The sequence below is a fragment of the Liolophura sinensis genome, chromosome 1, assembly GCF_032854445.1.
Source record: "Liolophura sinensis isolate JHLJ2023 chromosome 1, CUHK_Ljap_v2, whole genome shotgun sequence".
NCBI lineage: Eukaryota > Metazoa > Mollusca > Polyplacophora > Chitonida > Chitonidae > Liolophura > Liolophura sinensis.
Window position 1 is genome coordinate 74,673,448 of NC_088295.1, and position 24,379 is coordinate 74,697,826.

The 24,379-nt window shown below is 36.6% G+C and overlaps 1 protein-coding gene across 2 annotated transcripts in view; it reads right to left on the minus strand.

The window, feature by feature from the left end:
• LOC135461428 (N-chimaerin-like) overlaps positions 1-23,511 on the minus strand; it is a 30,783-nt gene extending 7,272 nt beyond the window's left edge. The window contains exons 1-9 of one of the 2 annotated variants that reach the window (XM_064738528.1): positions 23,358-23,511; positions 8,934-8,981; positions 7,796-7,851; positions 6,710-6,741; positions 3,160-3,273; positions 2,698-2,989; positions 2,432-2,506; positions 1,949-2,033; positions 1,059-1,232 (exon numbers count right to left, since the gene is read on the minus strand). In XM_064738528.1, coding sequence (XP_064594598.1) covers positions 1,059-1,232; positions 1,949-2,033; positions 2,432-2,506; positions 2,698-2,989; positions 3,160-3,273; positions 6,710-6,741; positions 7,796-7,851; positions 8,934-8,981; positions 23,358-23,364 — 883 coding nt within the window. In that variant the 5' untranslated portion in view covers positions 23,365-23,511. Of the gene's footprint in view, positions 1-1,058; positions 1,233-1,948; positions 2,034-2,431; positions 2,507-2,697; positions 2,990-3,159; positions 3,274-6,709; positions 6,742-7,795; positions 7,852-8,933; positions 8,982-13,492; positions 13,826-23,357 lie in introns of those variants that run through there. The other variant, XM_064738529.1, reaches the window with a different exon arrangement.
• Positions 23,512-24,379: the final 868 nt, after the last annotated feature.

The window sequence follows — 24,379 nt, forward strand, 5'->3', positions numbered from 1 at the left end:
AACATAAAATAGCATTAATTGCCTGTCAAGTTTCCACATGCTAATTACATTCAAGCATTATGAAGCTATTTGACTACATCAGCTCTAGACATATTAATACTATTATGAACATACACAGTACACACATGAAAATCTTGTAAGACACCACAGACAGCAAAACTTCCTGACTTCCTAAAAATAAGTGACCTAACGTTAAACCACAGAATGTCATTTAAAATACTACTTTAGGTGTTAAAACTTACATTTTTTCACTAAAATATCAGCCTACCTTCCAAACAAAGCTTCACGCACCATTCCAAAGTCAAAACTCCCAGAATCAGGGAAAACAAGCAACTTAATCAGAGAAGAAATCTTCTTTGTCAATAATCGCTAACATTTATTTATTTGTTTAATTGGTGTTTTACGTGGTACTCGAATATTTCACTGTATGACGACAGCCAGCATGTTGCTGCAGACCTTTCAACATACAGCCGGACAGAAAGCCAGCAAGAGTCAGCATGAACTCACAGCGACCGCATTGGTGAGAGGCTCCTGGGTCATTATAATCGCAAAGAATTTCAATTATTCTTAGTCATATATAGCTGCATAGCGTGTATGTACATCTTATAGAATTGTTTTATGTATAACTATCAGATGCTGGTGGATAACTGACAAAGTTTGCAATTACAGTACCATAGATGAATGTGAGGCAACACAAAATCAAAAAATATACCGATACATGTATATGTGTACATTTAATTGTTGAAGATGTTAAAGATATGATCTACTGCATCTGCTGAAACAATGTGAATTTAAAATAAAGGCCAAAAAAATTACCTTATGTACTGAAGCTTTACATTTTTCAGTAGAATAATATTTATTTATTCATTTGATTGGTGTTTTACGTCATACTCAAGAATATTTCACCTATACCACGACAGCCAGCATTATGCAGGGAGGAGTAGAATAATAATACTCCAACCTTCTGAATGAACCCCTTAGCTCCTTTCTAAGATCAGGAGAACTCTCAGAGTCTGGCAAAACGAAGATGAAAGTTTATATAAAACTTAACTGCTTACCCCTTGATTCTATTTCCTTTACACACTTTTCCACCACAATAGGTATGAGAGTATTCTGAGCTTTGACTAAAGTAGTGAGATCCGCCCCAAATATCCTCTTGATGTACTTCATGTCTGGCATACAGTCGTTTGGCACCTGCTCTGAGCACTTCTTGTGAGCCTGGAAACCACAGTCTGTACTCAAAGAGAAAACACCAGGTAGGGCTCAGAACAAACAACCGTCTGCATAACATACTGAGAAGAAAATTATAGCCCATGCCAAATTTAATTCATAAGATGATACAAAAAATTTATATACTGGTACACTATGAAAGCACACAACTGAAAACCAGTTGAAGTGAGAGGTGTTAATTGTTAAAGTAAACATGTCAATCAGTCAATAAACCACAGAAGACCATTGCCCTGACCAGAATGCATCTTTATCACTCACAAATGTCATATTGGCCTCAATATTTGTTTTTTTCTGCCTAAATTACATAAAATTGCCAAGAACTTCCATGTTACGTATTTCCAAGGTGTGCCTGTACATGTATGACGTGCATTTTTCACGAGAAAGCTTCCACTGTTAGTATTTTCAAATTTCTTGTTTTCTATTTTTGTCAACTCTTTCAGTCATTTGTGTACTAAAACAATAATTCTGATTGGTAGGAAGGTTTTGCCTATTTAGCCAGAGACATGGCAGTGGCAAAGTTGGAATTATGTCATTTTTACTTCAGATCTTTCTAAGGCTGACCTTAGCAAAATTGAATAATGTAGCACTGGATGTAATATTACAAGGAGTTATTCCCCTTGATCATGCAGTGCTGTATTCACACTTCCACCCATGTGAAATAGCTGGCAAGGAGCCAGGTAAGGAGTTAATGTAGTGTGAAGCATGGAGACTGCCTTACCTTGACACTTGACACCTTGAGCAATAATACCCCACATAAAATTGGCACAGAAATCACACCAATGCAGACCCTTAAAATTATGAACCTGCAAAAACAGAACATTATGATTCAAAGAACTGTGTAACTGCTTATGGGTAATTTCTCATGTACTCATAAAAAACTGACCTACATTATACATCACATTAAATACTTATATATGTACTTAATTAAGGCTTAACACTGTGATGTAAGATTTTTAACTCATGCAACAATGGTCATTTTCATGGGTAGGGCGAACACAGTGCCATCAAGTGTTTGTTGCCACCAAGATCCCTAGAACAGTAGATGCTGAGCAATGTTGATCGTTACTTGTCAGCCATTGGGTTTGAGCCAACACAACAATGTCCTAGCAATTTTCAGATAAACATCTTCACCACTTGCCCACAACCCACCCCTGTCAACAATTAAAGCCAGTTTTAAGAGCATAAAGTGATAGGGGCATACCTTAAAAACATGTGTCTTTTCAAAATCTTGAACATTTAAAAGTTCTTCTACATTCTCTTCTTCTGTAATTTGGTCCTGCAAACAAAGCAGATCATCACCTCAATGCACAAGTGTACTCCACAAATTATCACCAGATAATCAGAACTGCGCACATACTACAGTCTGCAGGAAAGCCACATCAGTGAATCAGAATGAATGAATGACTGCAGTTTAATATTTCAGCCTTATAAGAACAACAATGAATTAGATGTGACTAAACAGCTTACTGGTTGTACAATGTAGTTGGTCCCATTGGTTCCGTCTGTGCGGTCAGAAGGCAGTGAAGAATCTTTCGTTTTGGCATTGCGGCGTTTCTTCTTCCCACTGTACACCATGTATGGGGATTCTGCATAATTTGATTGGCTAGAGAGTGCCGCGATATAATCGGCAGCGCGGGACTCCAAGTAGAAGGTAATGAGACCATCAGCCACCAGATCGTGCACAGTGTCAAAGCGCTTCTCACCAACGTAGTGTTTGCCGTCATGGTACAGCTTGTAGTTCTTGGTCTGCTTGTCAAACCTGTAGCAACCAGCTAATCTTCATCAATATATTCTTAACAAAATTTGTAAATTATTTAACCTTATTAACATGAATAAGTTACATGTGAGATAATGAGTCGGTTAAATTATTAAAATTTAAAATTAGTTTTCAATACAGGAGCAATGTTTGTCCATTTAAAGAGCACTCACCTGATGGCTAAGGTGTAAGCCCCTGGGGCTCTCTGGCTCTCTCTCACCAGGTAACAGCCATCACCCTCCTGCAACAGACTGTCTGTCTCCTCACGGCTGATAAACCCATGGAACCTACAAATAAGAATAAGACATTACTTACAGTCTGTTGATAAAATACAAATTCCTGTTGATTCTGTTACATACAGTTACAAGAAATTGTCCCACCTTACTTAATACATTTTCAGTATATCTCAGCAATTTCAAACTTATCAAAAAAAAAGTTCCTGAAGATTAACATTTATTAGGTGACACATTTTGCTTGATTATGCTTGATTCGTCCACCTTGTAACATCTGATTAATATCTTATCAGAACTAGAGCCCAAGGGCTTTGAAATGGGTCTATTGCTCTTCTATTTATATTTTTCTTGTAACTAATACCCAATTGTCTTCTAGTGCAATTCACTGGTATTCTCCACCCACAAAGGGCCTATTAATTACTCTATCTGTAATGGAGGACCCAGCTCCACCTCATTCTGGCATGACTTTAAAGAGAATGCATTGCACCAGAACATCATATTACGATATACTGTTACATTGTAAACATTTTCTTGAAAATTTTTTTGTAAGTAAGTCTTTACCACTTCAATTTGTTCTGTTAGTGTGAGCATGAAAATCTTCATTATTTGTTCCACTACAGTATGTGGCAACAGATCAAAGCAACACATTCTAATACAATACATGTTTTGCTCCTTAGATTGTACAGTTGGATAGCAACAATACAAACATGGCAAGGACATATAAAATACATGTACAATCTGTCGACCTTTTTTTTTTTATCTTTTCAGGATTATACCCAAATGTTCATCACATATAGCAAATGCAATTAACAGCTCACTCCACAACTTACCAGATAACTTCTTCAACGGACCATGAAAAACTTTGTATAACAAGTTTGTTGGCATTCATGTGGTTAGGAAGATGAACTATTGGGCAGTAACCCAAGGGGTCAAGCAATGCTAAAGACAATTTTCAGAAGCAGTAATCCCTACTTTTCTAAGGGAGTACTGGGGAAGTCAACCACAGTACGCATGTTTTGAAATACTCAACACTTAATTTTGGGTCTCCAGCAATACACCTGGAGAGTATGAAGTGGACTGAGTGAAGGGGGTTGAGAAAATGGAAAGACATACATGTGCATATGCCTATGTATAGACCTACTGGTACAGAGTTTCTTGCAGTTACATATCGGAGTACATGTCGATTGCCCAGAATTACGACTTGTCATAGCATTCTAGAATAAATTAAATATTTCAGCCCTTCGTCATGAGGAGTGAATTTGAATGACATTCATAGGCCTACATTTATTTATTACACCTGAACTCATAGGCCTACTGGGTTTATTCCATAACTCACTCACTCACTCACAACTTTACCTTTTCATTTTGTTTTGATAACAGGGGTTGCAGTATTATTTCATTCTATGGTAATTGGCCAAATGCGATTGGTAATTTTTTTTTACCTGTCAAAACACTTCTGTATACACGAACAAGTGCCGTTTTGGGATCAAAACATCATAAGCTTGTTATGCTAAATCCAAATGTAGGCCTACATCGGAAGACAAGAATTTACTACTTGTGCTTTATTTATTGGCAATATATAGTATAAATCTAAAGTGTTTCTGAACACTCGCTGCTGTCATGATCGTTGTATTTCATTGTATTAGCTGATTTCCCCACGGAAATCATCATTACATATACAAGTCGAAAACTTGACCCTCGATGACATTTTAACATAGCAAATATAAATCAAGATCGATGAAGAATTAAAAACCATACACTGCGAGCAACATTAGGATGATTTAATGTAATACAGTATCAGAACTTGCTGTATAGTAACCTAAATGAGTATTTTTTAATATTTTTTTTAGCCCTTGCTACATCTTCTTCATGGCAAATATGTCACAAATACAAATATCACAGTAGTCATTCTCCCCGACTGCGGATAGTGCTACCTGTGTTTTTGTTGTAACATTTAGTTTCTGAAAACTAACACATCATGGAGAGCGTCCTGCACATAAACCACTTTAGAGATCTACTTTCAATTTTGACAGTTTCAATTTTAGAAGCGTATCACCTAATTTTTAAGCACATTTACGCCTGTACGCCTCTTATCCTGTAGCACTGGGGTCAAGGTCAAATGGCATACCAGCCGCCTGATTTTGATTTTCACCATTTTGGTTACTAACAAAGAGCTCGATTGCTATAAGGTAGGCGTAAATATTATCAGGAGCAGTTACTTCCATGAACATAAGCTACCTTACATGGTGTAAATACATGAACATAGGCTACCTTACATGGTGTAAATACGTGAACGTAGGCTACCTTACATGGTGTAAATACAAGTACATGAACGTAGGCTCCCTTACATGGTGTAAATAAATGAACGCAGGCTACCTTACATGGTGTAAATCTTTTTGCTACATACGCTATCACAGACAATCGAACTACCGACTGAATACAAGCGCATTCGATAACCTTTCGAGTCCTGAAACTAAATGAATAATAAATGAAAGCACAACTCCAAACACAATAAAAATACTTATTAAATGCATAATCATAACATGTAAATCTCAACAAAACAAGGAAGAAAACATCACAAAAGGAAGCTAATATTTGCCCATAATTAGGTCTATTTTATTAAAGGTGGAGAAAACATAATAATGACATAAAGTTCATCTGAAAGAGTGCAAAAAGTTGTTCCTAAATTTGGTCTTCAATATTTTTTCTGATATTTCCTTAAGGAGAAAAAGACACTTGAAAAAAAATTTTGTATGGCGGGTATTTGGGACCACCCTTTGGTATTTATAGTCTTTGTTTAATAATGTCATAAATGAGGATGTAACACAGGTTTAATAAATATTTTTGCACTAGAATTTGTTCTTTTCAGATAACAAATGTATTGAACCTAAATTTGGATCATATTTATATTTTTAAAATGTTCATAAATATTATCATAATTTAGGTAAAAATGTATATGTTTCGATATAAACAACAAATTTACATTCAAATAAATTTATTAGACAAGCATCACGTCCTTATTTAGAACATTATTATTCAACAACACTAAATACCAAAAGTTGGTCCCAAATACCCACCATACAAAAATATTTTCAAATACACTTTTCTCTTGGAAAAAAAAATCCCTACAAATATTAAACATCACATTTGCAAATAAGTTTTGGCGCTCTTTCATCTGATTTTGGCATCATTTTTATGTTTTCTTCTCCTTTAAGCGCACTAACACATACTTGGGTGAAACTGCTTCAGGCAATTTCTTCACATTTTTTTTACGCCTACATAATGAGCCTCTGGCAATTCCCACCAACAGACCCATAAAACGTTAAGTGTTGGCACCACACCTATCACAGTAAGGCTTTTATTTATTCACATTCATACATATACCAAACTTTAGGTGAAATTAAGCAAAAAAACTGATGAGGCAATATCTGTGACATCTACAATAAATAGAAGGGACTCTGAACCAGGCTAATGTGGTAAATGTACTTACTCTTTTCCATACTGAGGAGGTCTGTTTGGTAACTGAAAATGTACATGAAAAATGTAATGCATTGAGAAAAATGTATGCAAACTTGACACTTTTGTCAATTGTTGTTTACAGACTAAGCCCACACTCACTTATATAATAGCGGTTTTGTGAAACCTGAGTACCTTCATCATACTTCAGTTGTTCGATACATGGTAAAGGTCAAGTTATACATCATAAAAAATAATGATAATAAATAATATGATTCTCTAGCTATCTAATTGAATTTAAACTAATGAATAAAAAATCCTTGCAGATTACATTTTGTATCAAATGTACAATGTACAAATATCAAGGCTATGTTTGGCGGAGAGCCAGAATATTAAGAAATGGTTACAGAGCAGTGAAGATACATATAAACGTACACATACATGTGTTTGTAATTCCTTTTTCAACCATAGGCAGCTAAACAGCTACTTATCACAGAATTTGGCTTGATGTAAAATTGCGTATAAAATTGGTGTAACTTCATTAATTGCTGTTTAATTGCATATGTTTATGACTTTCTGAGGCCAGTTTTATAGATGGAGGGAGCAGAGTGTTTGAAGAAAACCAACAACATTTGGCGACTTACTGGTGAACTCGTAACAGGTCATACTGGTGCAAAGCAAGCTCGATGCAAACCCAATTAGAATGAAAGCAGTGGATCTATAAAAATTCTTTTCCCAAGAATGAGAGGGAGCCCATCTCAAACCTTGTGTGACTGTCATGTAGATGTAAAAAGGACCTTCACCAGTCAGTCAAAGCATGCTCTTGTAAAACTGACAGAGGAATGACTCACGACACAAATGTGTGACAGTCTAATTCTTCAGCTTTTTCACATGTTTGCAAGGTGTTTATTCAAGCCTATTCTGAGGGCATTACTAGTATTCTGTGTAGACTGATAAAATTATACTTTTTGTGAAGCCCTGAAACTGGCCAATCCAGCCAGTGTATTTTTTTCTCCAAAATCACATTTAAATTGTGCATAAATTGCACTGAAAATTGCTCTTTCATATATCTTTTCCTGTGTGTGAGTGTGTGTGTGCTTGTGTGGTTGGCTCTACTTACATCTCTCTGACAGGCCACCCTTTTTGGTCTGGGAGCTTTCAGCTGAAGCTGGTACACTGTTAAATGCAACATGATTTATAAGCTGAAGAAGCATTTTTCACAAGCACTGCCTTAGATGGGTTTGACATACTGGTACACAACTTTATATTCACATAATTTTAAAATGATTCCATTCTATAAGCTCTCAAAGGTTTCCTACATGTACATCAACCTCATGTATCAGGCTGAATACAAGCAGATACGTGCCAAAGAGAGAACTATGAGCCTTCATAGATCTGTGTAACACACCAAACTGGAAATCGGACAGATCACTTTACAGTTCTGAACATTTCAGAAAGATTTATACCTCACATGTTGTTAGAGAGTACTTAGTTTTGCCCTCAGGCGACAGAAGAATAACCAATATACATACAAACTGCTATTATCTCGAGCACAATTATTCAATAGCATTAATAACAAGGAGCTTTAAAAACACATTCACCAAATTTGTCATCTACATTAAATTTTAGAGCACGTATCCTTTCTTTGAAATTTATCATGGAAAATCTAGAATGGATTTAAATAGACCTGGCCCTAGGATCATGATGCTGTCTTGGACTTAAGTCAGAATTTATAGTTGTAACTTCAAAACAGTTTGTTGCACTAAACTCATGTTAAGGATTTTTATCTTATACTAAGAGTTGTCTTAGACCTTCATGACAAAAATGAAAATTGGTGTTTTAAGGCCAACTCTAAGTTCAGAAATAATACTACAAGTTAAGATTAGGTCTGACTTAAGTCTAAAGACAGCTTTGTGACCTTGGGGCCAGTAGAAGATGCAGTTATATGCAGAGCAATCATGTTACATACACATGTGACAATGACATGTGTATCTGAAGATTATACATAAACATTAAATGGTAGTACTGCCACTGTACATATAACTTTTTAATTCTTAGAAAAGCTCAGGATTAGAATAATACATAATATAAGTCAGATATTTCATAGTTTCTCAGGATATCTCTAACCCAATCAGCAGTGAGAGCTACATTTACACGTAAATGAGTATTTCACAACATGTACCATATATGATATTTACAATACTATATCTGCTGATAACTAAATTAGAATGAAAAAATAAAAAGATAATGTAACTTACAGTAGGTCTTCCATGTGGGCATGGCCATTGACTGATCCACCTCTTGGCCTGGAACAGTAAGACGATGGGACATTATAAAGGTGGGAGTCAGTGGTTTAAACATACACACAGCAGGGTATCAGTCCGTGAAAAAAACACACAAACTAAACCCCAGGGAGAGCTTAAAAAACATGTCCACAGAAGGTCAGTGGGGAGACAATAAACGGTGGGGATGTTTATTTAAAGCTAGGTTCTCTCTCTCTATCTTGGTGTCACTTCTGTAGGTCTGTCTTGTCAGGAACTCCCATCAGCGAGCCTGTGCCATATCAACTGCCAGTTTAGTGACATCAGGGCCTTTAGGCAAAACTTTCAGATAAGCCAGAAGTCTGCAGCTGAAAGTTTTGAGATTGTTTTGGCTGGATTGTGCAATGCTGTGGCTCACCGGTTTACTGTTAAATCTTGACATGTGGAAGTTGTTGTGCAGAAGCTCAGAAAAGTTCAGGCTGAAACCTACACTAACAAGGACACATGTTGCACAGTGAAGCCAGCTATGACATAGAGCATGGGCTCAAGTCCACTATCATGGCTACATGTACCAGTAAGTGTAAGAAACTCCCTTATAACACAGCTCTAAACAAACTTTAAAAAGGATCAGATCCATTAAATATAATTACATATTTTGAACCTAACACTTGGATTCTAGATGTACTGGTATATGTAGATGTACACTGAAGCAGCAAACAGTCAAGGGAAAAAGCTGTGGTACTACAAGGAATTATTGACATGAAATAATAAATGCTTTCAAGAGCATTCCTTATTATATGACATGTGATAGAAACAATGAACATTTCATGTTCATGTGTACATATATGTGCAACAAATCAAGTGGCACATGTCCAAGCACAAGTTCATGGCAGTCAAATTCAAAATCAAAATTGATCATCCGACTACAAAACATGAACCTTTGACTACAAAACATCAACCCCAGACTGCAAAAAATGCACCACGAAACATGAGCCCCAGACTACAAAAGATGTACCACGAAACATGAACCCCAGACTACAACAAATGTACCACAAAACATGAACCCCAGACTACAAAAGATGTACCACAAAACATGAACCCCAGACTATAAAAAATGTACCACAAAACATGAACCACAGACTACAAAAGATGTACCACAAAACATGAATCCCAGACTACAAAAGATGTACCACTAAAAAGGACCACAAAACATGAACCCTAGACTGCAAAAGATGTACCACAAAACATGAATCCCAGACTACAAAAGATGTACCACAAAATATGAACCCCAGACTACAAAAGATGTACCACAAAACATGAACCCCAGACTAGAAAAGATGTACCACAAAACGTAGCTCAGCCTACATGTATAAAACCTGTACCTCGACAACTGCAAAACTTCTACCTCAGACTACAAGTACAAAACCTGTACCTCCCCAACTACAAAACTTCTACCTCAGACTACAAGTACAAAACCTGTACCTCCCCAACTACAAAACTTCTACCTCAGACTACATGTACAAAACCTGTACCTCCCCAACTACAAAACTTCTACCTCAAACTACAAGTACAAAACCTGTACCTCCCCAACTACAAAACTTCTACCTCAGACTACATATACAAAACCTGTACCTCCCCAACTACAAAACTTTTACCTCAGACTACATGTACAAAACCTGTACCTTCCCAACTACAAAACTTCTACCTCAGACTACATGTACAAAACCTGTACCTCCCCAACTACAAAACTTCTACCTCAGGCTACAAGTACAAAACCTGTACCTCCCCAACTACAAAACTTCTACCTCAGACTACATGTACAAAGCCTGTACCTCGACAACTGCAAAACGTCTACCTCAGACTACATGTATAAAGCCTGTACCTCGACAACTGCAAAACTTCTACCTCAGACTACATGTACAAAACCTGTATCTTCCCAACTACAAAACTTCTACCTCAGACTACATGTACAACACCTGTACCTCCCAACAGCAAAACTTCTACCTCAGCCTACAAAACTTGTACCTTCAGCTATTTAAAAACATGGCATGGACAAGTTTACTCAGGACATCATAAACACTTGTAACATGTTTATGGCCTCCACCCTCTCTATGATGACATTTAAATTTGAGCTTACAATGACTTAAGATTTCGTCTATGACTAAGGAGCTCATAGTGTCCCATTCTGAAAATTCAATTGATCTTGAATTGAGGTTTTGATGACATACTACTGGGAAAATGTAAGTTTCAATGCCATGTAATATTCTATGACACTTGCCTCTTTTTCGGATTAAATAAAAGTCATTTCCCATAGATTCTCTTCTGCTGTAGCTGCTACTATAACAAACTTGCTGGACAGATTAACCCCTTCCACATGGTTTCATGTAATTTACATGTACATAAAGCCTTTACAAATCCACATTTTAATGTTATCCTCCCAGTTCCGATTACAGTGACTGGGACTCCCACCCATGTGACCCTTAATCATTTACCATCAAAATACCAGTATTGAACTGTTCAGAACAGTGGAGCAATACTTTACCAAAGACAGCTTACATGTATGTAGAATGAAAGTGCTTCTATTTTCAGAGGAAATGACAGTGGACAGTTGCTTTATTCTGTAAAATTGATAGCACATGATCTATGGTACAGTGTACATGCAGAAGTGGAAATTTAGCAATATTCAGCTACACCCACATGTAAAAGTAAAATATACATACATACTGACTTGAATTTCTTTGTGAACATATTAATCTATATATCAGATATCTCCGCAAGCATTATCTCATCTAGAATGAGATAATACTTGAGTGAATCTTGCAGCATGTACATGTAAGTCTTTCATTATCCAGGCAATTCTAAATCTGTCCAATTCTGTGATATATATATTCCTATCTACATGTGTACATGTACAGACAATGATGCCAAAACCATTCCCGCACAATTACAGCCAAACAGACTGTTTTATATACTGAGTATACAAGTGTAAATAGAACACCAGGGGCACGTCTGATAATTATAGTCACCAGTGGTTTTTATACCTTCCTGTTTTTCTCATAATTTATACACCTTTTATGTACTGTAAGATAACCTCACCAAACTAATGTCGTAGAAGGGTGTTTTGGGGTTTATTTGGAAGGTACAATTATATTTTACTTGAAAAGTGTACACCGTAGGTAGCTGCACCGAAACAAATATTTTATGATTTCATATTTTTGTAATTACATCAGGGCCATATCTAGAGTCAGTTTGTTTCTGGAAAACGTCTGGGCTCCCAAGCTGTTGGTTGCCCAAAATAAACAAGCTGTATAGAACTAAAATGTAAATTAATTTATTTATTTATTTGATTTGTGTTTTACGCCGCTCTCAAGAATATTTCATTTATACGACGGCGGCCAGCATTATGTTGGGCGGATACCGGGCAGAGCCTGAGGGAAACCCACGACCATCCGCAGGTTGCTGGCAGACCTTTCCACGTACGGCCAGAGAGGAAGCCAGCATGAGTTGGACTTGAACTCACAGCGACCACATTGGTGAGAGGCCCGAGTCATTACGCTGCGCTAGCGCGCTAACCAAATGACCCAAGAAGACCCTTATTATGCACAGTTACAAAGGTGCCATTAAAGTTTGGCATCAGAAACCTTCATGTTTTTCTACATATGACCCTGAACAAGTAGTTGTAAAAATGCACTATTCAATTTTTAGGCAGAGTAAACTTTTATGGCAAATAGGGTATGTAAACCATCTATACATTGTACATGTATACCAACATGACATTTTCATGATCATTCAAATTTCATGATTTAAGACGTCAGGTCATCCACCTCGTAACAAATGCATTGTTAGCAATCTAGCAGGGGCTGGGCACGAATATCATAAAGACATTTGTGAGTCTGCCAAGAGCTCCATTACGCAATCGCTCAACATACATGACTCAGTTTATTGACCAATCCTACAAAAACCTCACCCATTATTACTTTAAACAATGGTGAAATTATTCATATATAAATTCTATTCTAACCATGTGCATGACTGGGGACCATGAAAAAAACAGCATACAACAATAAACAGCACAATCTACAAGTACATACAAGGAGATCCCCGACATCAGAAAAATCTGTACAGGCATGTAAAACACATTCACCTGACTGAATAAATTCATGTACATGTATAACAGGTAAGGGAACAGAAATTTAAAATTTGGTTTAATTAATTTTAGATATTTCAAAACATTTCTTAGTCAACACTTTGTATAATAAAGGATAATTTGTACATCATGACATCAAAAAATACCATCCATGAGAAAAACCATCTTGGTTTATGAATAGTGCACCTTATGATACAATTTAACCACTGTACCGTATTACACGTCATCAAAAATTATAGTACAGTCAGAATACAATTACATGTATAAGGAAGTCTAGCCTAGACAGTCTGTTTTGGCCTTACATTACTGTACATACAAGTATCTATAGGAACACAGATAGATTATATGAAGGTATATATATGTGCTCTCATTATTGTTCTCCACAACCATGCTAACTAGAGGTTCATACCTTGGCTGAGAATCCCTGATCTACATGTATGCGTAACTCGTCGTTCAGCTGATGGCCTGTCATTTTTCTCGCTTGCTCCATATGACAGTTTATAGGCACTAGATAATCGTCGTGATGCTGTTAGTCTGGCTCCGCTTCTGGCTTTACGAGGGGCGCCACCAACTAAAACCCGCTGCCATGATTACGAGAAACACCTCTGTGTGCACATAGGCACATATATACAAGTAACAATAGAACTCCAAAGAGCGCCACAAGTCAAATTTAACTGTCAGACAGTCAACAACAACCACTGGATAAAGTTTGTTCAACCATGGAGTGCATAGGTAGAAAGAATTTCCGTAACTTGATAGTTAGTTACATGTAGAGTTCATTATATCACTGTAGACAATCACTCTGATACCATTCAAATGTACACCGCAGGCAATCGTTAAATGCCACCTGATACATACACAGCTAACTTTATGAGCAACAGCCACGTGCTGTAACTGCTATCAGTTCATAATATGTATCTACAATGTACACATATACCAGGGCATGATCCTCAGAACTTGTGTAAACTTGTCAACATACACATCCATTCAGTCCTCCTGAATACATAAACTTGTGGGTCAGCTGCTGAATTTCAAGTCTATTTCTTATGGCTGCTTTTGTTGTTTTTAACACGGTTTTTAAACCCTATTATGTTTCATATGAAACCTCGAATCGAAAGCCCCCCATAACACAAGCTCTTCTTTAACTTTCAAGCTGCTTTTAACACAACATAAAATACTAAATGACTGTGGCACGATTTTCGAGTTAACAAACCACTGGGTACCGGTGATTTGTTTCATAGGACAAGCTTACCTATGCAGAACTCCCTTTCTCAACGGTTAATCTCATCCGTCCTGAACAACACACCTGTCACATGCCCAAGCCTTTGATGTGTGTAGTAGCTGTCCGTAGTTTAGAGGGACACAATGAAATCTGAAGGCACAGTTCTTTAAATTTTGGCTGAGATTTTGTAGAGCAAACAGAACGACTAAAGTGAGATCAGAAAACATCTGCCAGGCAATAAAACCAACTCCTCTTATTTCTTGCAAAAGCCAGAAGTAACACAGTGGTTAGATGGAGAATGTGCCTTCAAGTGGAGGCTGTTCCTTACATCAGAGGGCTGGAGAAACATGATACAGGTGAGTTCAGCTCATAAACAGCCCTGTTCAGGCACCGATGGTAATTACAGACTTTAACCAAATATCTTCCCCTCAACCCATTCTTCTGTCTCCCTGCTAACTCAACACAAAGGTGTACTTCCCCTCAGAAATCCTACCACACAAGCCACTCCTTTCATCAAAACTATCACAAGTTGTTTACCATTCTCACTTTATTTAACACATAATTTTGTAACCTTAACATTAAACATGTATTTCTTTCCCTTCATTGTCAGCACCTACATGTACTTGAAAGTCTGAGGAGGAAAGTGTCTTTCAGTTTGTGTGTTACTAAATACAATCTTTATGTTGTCACTTCTGTAAAGCAAACAGAAGACAAATCTAATTTATCTATTTCATTGTTTTCATTTGTTACTTACAAGAATGCGATAACAGTCAGTTTTATGGGTGGAAGACAGTAGAAACCCAATGTTTATAAGGTTACTGACGAACTTTCCATGTGACATACTGATACGCATGCCATATTGGTGCAAGTCAAACGGTGACTGCTTCCACCATCACCTTCAGCGGTAAGCCTCACACACAATGAAAATGGGGTCATAAAGACAAGATACAATCAAGCTATACTGAACAGGCTCATCTATGAGAGCATATTTAGACAGCATGTGTAAGTTAAACTTCCCAGCCCCACACCCTTCCACCACTTTTAAGATACTTTATGCATAACACACATAATAAAGCGTATTTTAAGAGCATTATTATATGGATTACATGTAATTAAGTCATGATTACTATTTATCTTCAAAACAATGACACGCTTGCAAAGGTACATGTAGGCCTGTATCACTGTGTCTCTATGTCCAGACTTTAAAACTGTCTGTTCTCGTAAATGCCTGATGGCTCTAACCAAGAAATTCTCCACTCTCCACAAAACTGCAGCATAAAAAAACACATAAAATTGAGAAAAATTACCATTGTGATGGTGCACTGGGGAAATCAGAGATTGACACATTTCTCATAATGCTCATCCATTTGGCTGAAGACTGTACGTGTGCAGTAGCAGTACAACTGTGTAATACACATGACATGTCCATGACTGTGACAAGATATGCATATGTAACAATACATTATCACTACGAGCCTCATGTCCAAGAACGGTGACTCATAAACAGGCTTTCCCAAATAAAGGCAAATAACAGAATACATTTGGCAGTGTATACGCTTTTCTTACATGTATGAGTCAATGAGGTCTGCCCTACCAAACCTTATCCAAATGGACAGCCGGAAAGTGACAAAAACACTGAAAATATTCCAGGCTTTTGTATGATCATAGTTTGGCAAGTCATGTTCTGGCTAAATCATTACAATGGTCTTTGATGTGAACCCCCAACCTTATAAAAGTTACAATAATTTCATCTACAAAATAAAATAGAGAAAATGTGCAAACTGCAATGTAGCCTGCCTTATGAAAACTGCCAGAAATTATATCAGTATCCCAAAGCATTACATATGTACTTTACATCTGCCATAATTTTAACAGTATAGCATGTACTGATACATGTGTGTATGTATATATATATATATATATATATATATATATATATATATATATATATATATATATCTGTGTGTGTGTGTGTGTGAATACCACAGCAGCTTATGCTGCATTCAGTTTAGTTCCAACTTTGCAGATTTCCACAGGAGCAATACAGGACACAGGATATCACGCAACCTAACGTGGGAAACAAAAACCACACACACACATATGTAACCACTTAGTATACAAATTTCATGTGCATGATCCTCAAAAGCGCTGTTACTTAGGTGATCTTACATTTCCTCTCAGCATGGAAATCATAAACATACATTCATGAATATTAACATACATACATGTATGCTTAAAACAAACGTACTGTAAATTTGAAGTATACACAAAACAATTTTTTCTTTGGCTGTGTGAAAAGCTTATTGTATGCATTTCCTAGCGAATATAATCTAAGAATTCTGGAACAAATATTACTTTCTGCCAGTCAATATCAGTCCAGATGTGGACATAGCTTTGAAGACTTTCCTCCACAGAAAACATGATCGCAAGTTTTAGAGCATTTACATGTGTACTCCTGGGTGGTAACCATGTAATTAGCGCTTATGACAAATTGAGAAGGACAAGGTTGAACTGGTCAGTGTAGTTAGAGGGCACAAGCTGACCAAATCAATACTAGGATTTGTTCTACCCTGGTACATGTACACTGTATACATCCCTGCCTCTACTGAGTCTCAGCTTACAAGAAACAAGTGGTCAGAACCTAGGAAATGTTCACATCATTAAGTAACCTTCCAAATGTATGGCATAATATCTGTGCACCCACTGTAGCCATAGCATTGATCAGAAACACTACACATCTATTCCTACAATACTTAACAGTTAATTGCAAACCTCAAAGAAGAAGAAAAAAAATAACCGCTACATTCTACCATGCAGTTATTTCAGAATAATAGCCAAATATTGTACATGTGGTTTGATGTGAATGTCCACATCAGGAGAGTTAGTTAGTTTTGCATTTATTTCATATATACAGTGCAGTGTGCTTTAATATGAGGCTACACACTTTGCCTTTAATTGTAATACTGTATAAACAAATCATGTCCTTGAAACAAAAAAGATGTACATGTACTTTAGTATAAAACCATTCAGTGTAGATATTGTGAAGGCCTATGAGTAACACCAGTTGTTAACAAACTATGTTTTGGGTTCCACTGAATTGGTTATTCAGTTGGATGAGAAAAACAACCACTATGCACACATAATAGGACATGTTTGTAATTTGTTAGCATTCCCAGTTTCCAGCCCCCTGGAGTGCATTATGAACAGGTTCCCAGTTGCTGTATCCATGGTCATAATGATATGAGGATATAGATCATTTTAGCCTTCATGACCTGTTGTTCAGGTTGGGTTTACACATGAATTGTACCTTGTCAAAGCATTGGCTGATCCCTAACAGAGAACTAATATCAAACTGGTGCATTTAATATGCTTTATGAAGCATGGCCATAACTTGAATAAAAAAATGATTCTGATCGTCAACTTTACAGGTGACATTGTCACACTGCATGAAATTTAATAAAATGGAACTCACATGATGCTTCCTGAAAAAAACACATGATGCTTCCTGAAAACTTTAAAGTCCGTGAATAACCCATGTTATATTACAAAATCCGTACTAGATAGAGAAATATCCTGGTTTCACACGACATGCACATGTGTAGTATACACTACACATATATTCCCTGCATAATGTAATAGCTTGAATACTCCAAAAAACCTGAGAAGTCAAACTGACCTATTTTGCCAGAGTTTTACAATAAGTTATCACCTTGTCCATGCTAAGGTGCTAAGCACTATTCAGAACCAGTGCTGGATTTTCTTGGCCAGGGTGCACGAGATATTAGGTGCACGTAACTGCCATGGCGACCAGTATTGTAGGTATTACGTTATCATGGTAATTACATGAACGTAGTGCTACGTGTGCTTTATGAAACAGGGTCCAGATTGACAAAGTGACCAGGAAATTCTCATTCACTGTGTATGCTGGAACATTACTAATTGATATTGTGGTATAATGTGTCTCTCACTTACATGCATAGTGTTAACCAGCTACTGCAAGTGGATGGGTGAAATAGAGAACTGGTGCTATTTGGACATCTTGTTTTAAACATTTTTAACATGGAGAGATAGGAGAAAATGAAATCTGGACACCCTGGCCTGCTTTAACAAAATGAGTGCTTGGGTTTAACGTCATACTTAACAATTTTTCAGTCATATGACGAAAGGATCCTTAGGGTGCATGTAATGTGCCTCCTTGTTGCGGGATGGATTTTCACCGCTCTTTTATCTAGTGCTGCTTCACTGAAACGCCTAACCAAAGGCAAGTAATCTGCCCTGCCAGAGTTATTATGCTGATACGGGTTAAACAGCCTTTGCACTATCCCTTCATGCTGAACACCAAGCAAGGAAGTTAAAACTTCCTCTGTTAAGGTCTTTGGCGTGACTTGATCCAGGATTGACACTTGATCTACCGCTCCTGAAGCGGACGCTCTACCAACTATGCTATCGGGGTGGTATGTAACAAAATGACTTCAAAAACCGATGGTTGGACACCCTCTTTCACATTTCTGGCAAACACCCTGCCTACATGTAAGTCATTTTCCTGCAGACCATCCTGCTGACCCAGTTCTTAAATTTGTTAATCCTTGTATATATATATATATATATATATATATATATATATACTACTACATGTTCAGGGCTATATGAAATACACAGCTCTGGATTTTTCCAGATATACATGTAATTTTACCTAATTACACATACATGTGAACCAGACTCCATGTCATAAATGTTAAGCATAGAGACTATATTATAGGGATAAAATACATTTATTTTCATCAATTAGGCTGTTAGATGAGTCAGTCAAGTGTCCTGGAACTGTGTGGTTGTGTGCTGACTGTTTTGTGTAAGGTTCTGTGCAGCCTGACTTTCCACATGGCTCATTGTTTAGAAGAAATACTTGTACTGGTTAGTTCACAACATGATGGTGAGTGCAAGAAGGAGTGCTGAGGCCAATTTTAGGGCCTACTCTCTAGTAACTTTAGATGTATCACGTCCTAAATTATCTACATGCCACTTACATGTAACACACATACATACCTACTTACACACTAAGCTATGCATATATATATATGTATAGATGTACCCTTATTCTTCATCCTTATCAACTGCCTGTGTAAACCATATTTGGAAACATTCTGAAAGAAGTATTGGGTTTAGAGTTATAATTTGCATAGCTTTAGGAAGTTTTCATCTTCAGTCACACAAACAAATCATTTTAGCCTCATTTTCATAATTTTTGTATGCGCACATTCAAATGAAAAAAAAATAAGATATTGAAGATTTACAGTACACGCATTTGATCAATTTTAACACTGGAACTTTCAGCAGTACAAAAAAAGACAACCAACATCACTTACAGTAAGCCCAAATATTGTAGGCAGTGTTCTAAAGGCTAGTGTTTTCTTCACTTTAAACTCAAATTTGTGTGTATTCATGTCTTTTAATGTACTGTTTGCACTACAGTAAAGCTTTTTTTGTTTTTGAATTTCTCAGATAAATACTGAACTACTACAAAGGAATGACTGTACCTGTAGGAAATAATCAATCTGATTCTGCATGACTGATGTTCTGACTTACCAAAAGAATTATCCTGTTCTATATCCTCCAGCTGTTATCTATTTATGTGTGCCTTGACCTACTGATTTTCAAATACAAATATGGAGTTAAACCTGCATGAGGACGAAGGAAATACAAATGTAAACCAACAAAGAAGGTAGTGTTAGGTATGGCCTGGGAGAAGATGGCACACCTGAGCGACACAGCCAAATCACCTGATCTATTAACATAGTCTCTTAATACTACATTGTAAGTTCAAGGGCAATTCTCCAGAACCTAAGATTCAAGCCTAAGTCGTATAGAGGTTGCTAGCCACATCATGTACAGCTAACAAAGCGGAGGACAGCCTAGGGGGGAAAATACACATGCAGAGACAAATTATAATAACTAAAAAGTTCTTCACAAATTCTAGGAGGCTCTCTCCCTTACATAAATGCAAGTGTTGTATTTTATTAGTTTATTTCATTTGTGTTTTAATTAGGCAGTGCTCAAGAATATTTCCTGTGCCTGAATAACCTCTAATATATAATTATTTACTTGAAGTCAAAGTGTCTCTCTAATATATTGATTGTTGGTGCCATCCACAGTGTACAGTGCCATCCACAACGTGTACAGTGCAATCCACATTGTGTATAGTGCAATCCACACTGTGTACAGTGCCATCCACATGTGTATGATGCCATCCACAACATGTACAGTGCTATCCACATGTGTATGGTGCCATCCACAGTGTACAATACAATGACATGAATACAGCTGATAAATAAATCTGATGAAGCGCACCAACATGTGCAACTCACCATTCAGAAACTGTAAACAATCTTAGATAAGCTTACCAATCAAATCATATTCTGTGAAATAAAGTTTGTTATTCAAGCACAAATATAACACATGGGTATGGCAGTGTTTAAGTGCATGTATGGGTATGTACATGAATTACTTAGTTCTTGTAAATAATAAAACATCATGTTTCAGTTTAGTACAGAGGTGTATTATTGATGGATGCTTATTTTGCATAAATCTGTTTTAATCCTCCGGCTAGTAAATAAAATCTATGGCTAAATTGTGTACTAATTCTTCTAATTTTCGGAACACCTGGTTTTCGCCAACATACATGTAATTGTAAGAGGAATATTTAGTTCCCCTTTTTTCACATGGTCAGTACATCTAATGAAAAACATTTTCATATCTCTACTATTCCAAAAAACTGAAAAATTAGTCTGTTTGTTTAAGAAGGGAAAAACTTTGATATTTTTGAGGCAATAGTAATGTCTGCTATATTTTGTTCTAGATTATTACTATTCACTAAATTTCTTAAAACAGTGACAAATATGAAAAAATATATACATCATACATATGTACACACATATCATAAACATTTCATTTCTGTAAATTTTGCCTACTGTAACAGCTAAGACAAGTTTGCCACAGCAGCAGTTCAGTGTTCACCTACCTTTACCTGTACAATGTAGATCAGGTAACAATTTGAAGCCTTTGCCCTTGTGGTCTGGGTATTATTCAGGTAGCAGTGGTTGTGTAAACATGAGGTGAAATGAGCAGGTGTGACAGGTGCTGCCTACCCATATGACCACAGAGAATCGTTATCATCAATCAAAACATCCAGCTTTACCCTAACCAGCCAACTGTTCAGCTTAGTGAAACTATGGAAACACAACCGTATCATTGCCATGCTCATTAGCACCAGCACACATTTGGTGTACATACATAATGAACTTCACCCAACCAAAGAAGCAAGACTTATTTAATAAAACTCGCACAAACATTTTCTGACATTACCTCCTTTCAACTAGGATGTACATTAAAATTTTATACCATTAATTGAAAACCCTGCTTCAAACTCCTGCAATTAAATCTTCATAAAAATCCATTTACTCTTTGTATACCTGACAGATACATTTCTGAAGTCAAGCAATAAACCTGAGATTGATCGCTCAAACCAAATCCTTAAGACCACCTGTCACCAAGGGAGGTAACTTTAGATAGAGGTAGGTAACTTTAGATGGAGGTAATCACATGACTATGGAAATAACATCTATAGTAAAGCCTGGTCACATTCTTGTCTTTCGTCGCTCAGCTGTTGGTGACAGTATTTGTCAAAGAGCTGTGTGATTTCATGAAAAGGAAACATCAAATCAAATGGTAGAATATTGCTGTCAACTTCCTGCTTTCGGGATTACATTTCATAGATCTGTGCCACTGAATGAGAGTTCAGCTATTATTCTTTACTATACTGTGTTTTTCTTTCAAAAATATTATTTTGTGGCCCTGAAACCTATATAAATCTATTGTTTGTGTATTCAATCTTTATAATACTACACATTATGTACATGTGCTTTTCATCTGAAAGAACATGAATAGCACCAAGCAAAGAATCAATATTTAAATACTTATTGAAAGAGGAAGTTGTAACTTCCTCGCTTGGCGTTCAGCATGAAGAAAATAGTGCAACGACTGGTTGACCTGTATCAGTATAATGGCTTGGGCGGCTTTCGGTAAGGCGTCGCATTGAAGCAGCACTAGATAAAAGAGCGATGGAAATCCATCCTGCAACAAGGAGGCACATTACATGCATGAAGATTCCTTCATAGTCATATGACTGTTAAGTACGACGTTAAACACCAAGCACTCACTCACTCACTCAATGTTTAATCTATTATGAATGAGATTTTCTCCAAAAGATCTATGTGGTGTCCACAGTTTACACATGGGTTAAATGAAAGGTTTCATTTGTAGGAGTTCAACTGTAAAATGGTAACATGTAACCAACTTAATTCATAAACTTCTGATAAGGGAAAAAACTAATTTAATTTTCAACAACACCCTTCAATGAATGATCAACATTCAAATATTATAGGATGTCTTGCAACAATGCTTGTTTAATGGAAGCTTACTAACTACAAAAGAAATATCAAATCCTGTAGAATGACTTACAAAAAAAAGCAGACAGCTTACAAACACAGTGTACTTGACACATCATTCTGGATGCCTCACGGATATCGTTCAATTTATCAACCGTGTGATCTTTGAGAGGCACTTATGCTGGCTACCTCTTCAGTCGTAAGAGCAAGTCTGCCAGCAAGTTACAGATGATTGTGCCTCCCCTTGGCTGGTTTTCCCTGGTTTCCTCCCACCATCATACTGGCCGCCTTCGTACAAGTGAAATATTATTGAGCACGGCGTAAAACACCAATTAAATAAACAAATAAAGGTATTGTGCATATTCACTGAAAACAAGTCCTGTGGGAAAAAGAAAAAAAAATTCAATTTTTGACTGATTCAAATAAAACCTCTTTTACTCCCACAGGTCTGTCGTTGATGTTATGAATTAATCGTATCACTGGGGTTGTTAAGGTAAAATATTCGGCATGATCACAGGTTAGGCGCCGAACCCATCGGCCTCACCATTTCGGTTGTCATCTCTACCATCATCACGTACAAACCGCTTTCTCCTCCCAATTTACACACTTACCGTTCATGGCTGTTTTATTTCACGGCAGACAGATCAGATGTTCTTTTGCTGGAGATTATGACCGTGTCATTGTTGTCAATCATCGGAGTGACAGCAGGAGAAAATCCACTATAAGTTCACCGAGCGACAAAATTTGGCAATCGCTGCAACCCGCATCCTTCACATTCTGATTTTTCAAACAGCACCCCCTGGTGGACAAATACTGCTGAGAAACAAGGGGCGGAAACTCGTTATTCTCAAGCAGGGCCGTCATGTCGCTACTGCTGATAGGCAGAAGATGTAAAACACTAATCAAATAAAGGAATAAAATTTTTAAAAAAGTGTCAAATGGTGTGCTTAGCCTAACGCAAAGACCTCGTCAGAAGCAATATAGAGTAAAAGGCAAACAAAAGGTAAACACCACTCTAAAATAAAGTGTATAATATACACATCATTATATACATATATATATATATATATATATATATATATATATATATATATATATATATATATATATATATATATATATCAGGTAAAGGTAAATACCACTCTAAAATGAAGTGTATATTATACACTTTATTTTAGAGTGGTGAAAGACCATAAAGGACTGTCCAGGACTTATTTTTTTTTACAATTTTTCTTTCTAACCAACTAAAATTGTGTTAAAAGTTCTAATTCTACAGTGGTCTGTTGTGACCGTGCAGGTATAAAAAGATCTATACTTTTAGCCTGAAGTAATTTGTTTCAAAGTCAAATCAGCGAATGCATTCATAGATCAATACGTAAATACATTTTGAATGATAAGTGCAGCAGTCGAATGTGTGGTAATTTAGCAAAAACCTTAGGTGACGTCACTGGTCCTTTTGTAGTCAGAAAAGGTCACCACAGAATAAACTGAATATTCAAATGCATTTCAGTTAACTATTTCGCCAGGGAAGTTTTTCATGGCCCATCTGATACTTACATGTTATTTATTTTAAAGTGTTTTCTTTGTCTTTAAGTGATACATGAAAGCTATGCACTATATATAAAACAAAGAA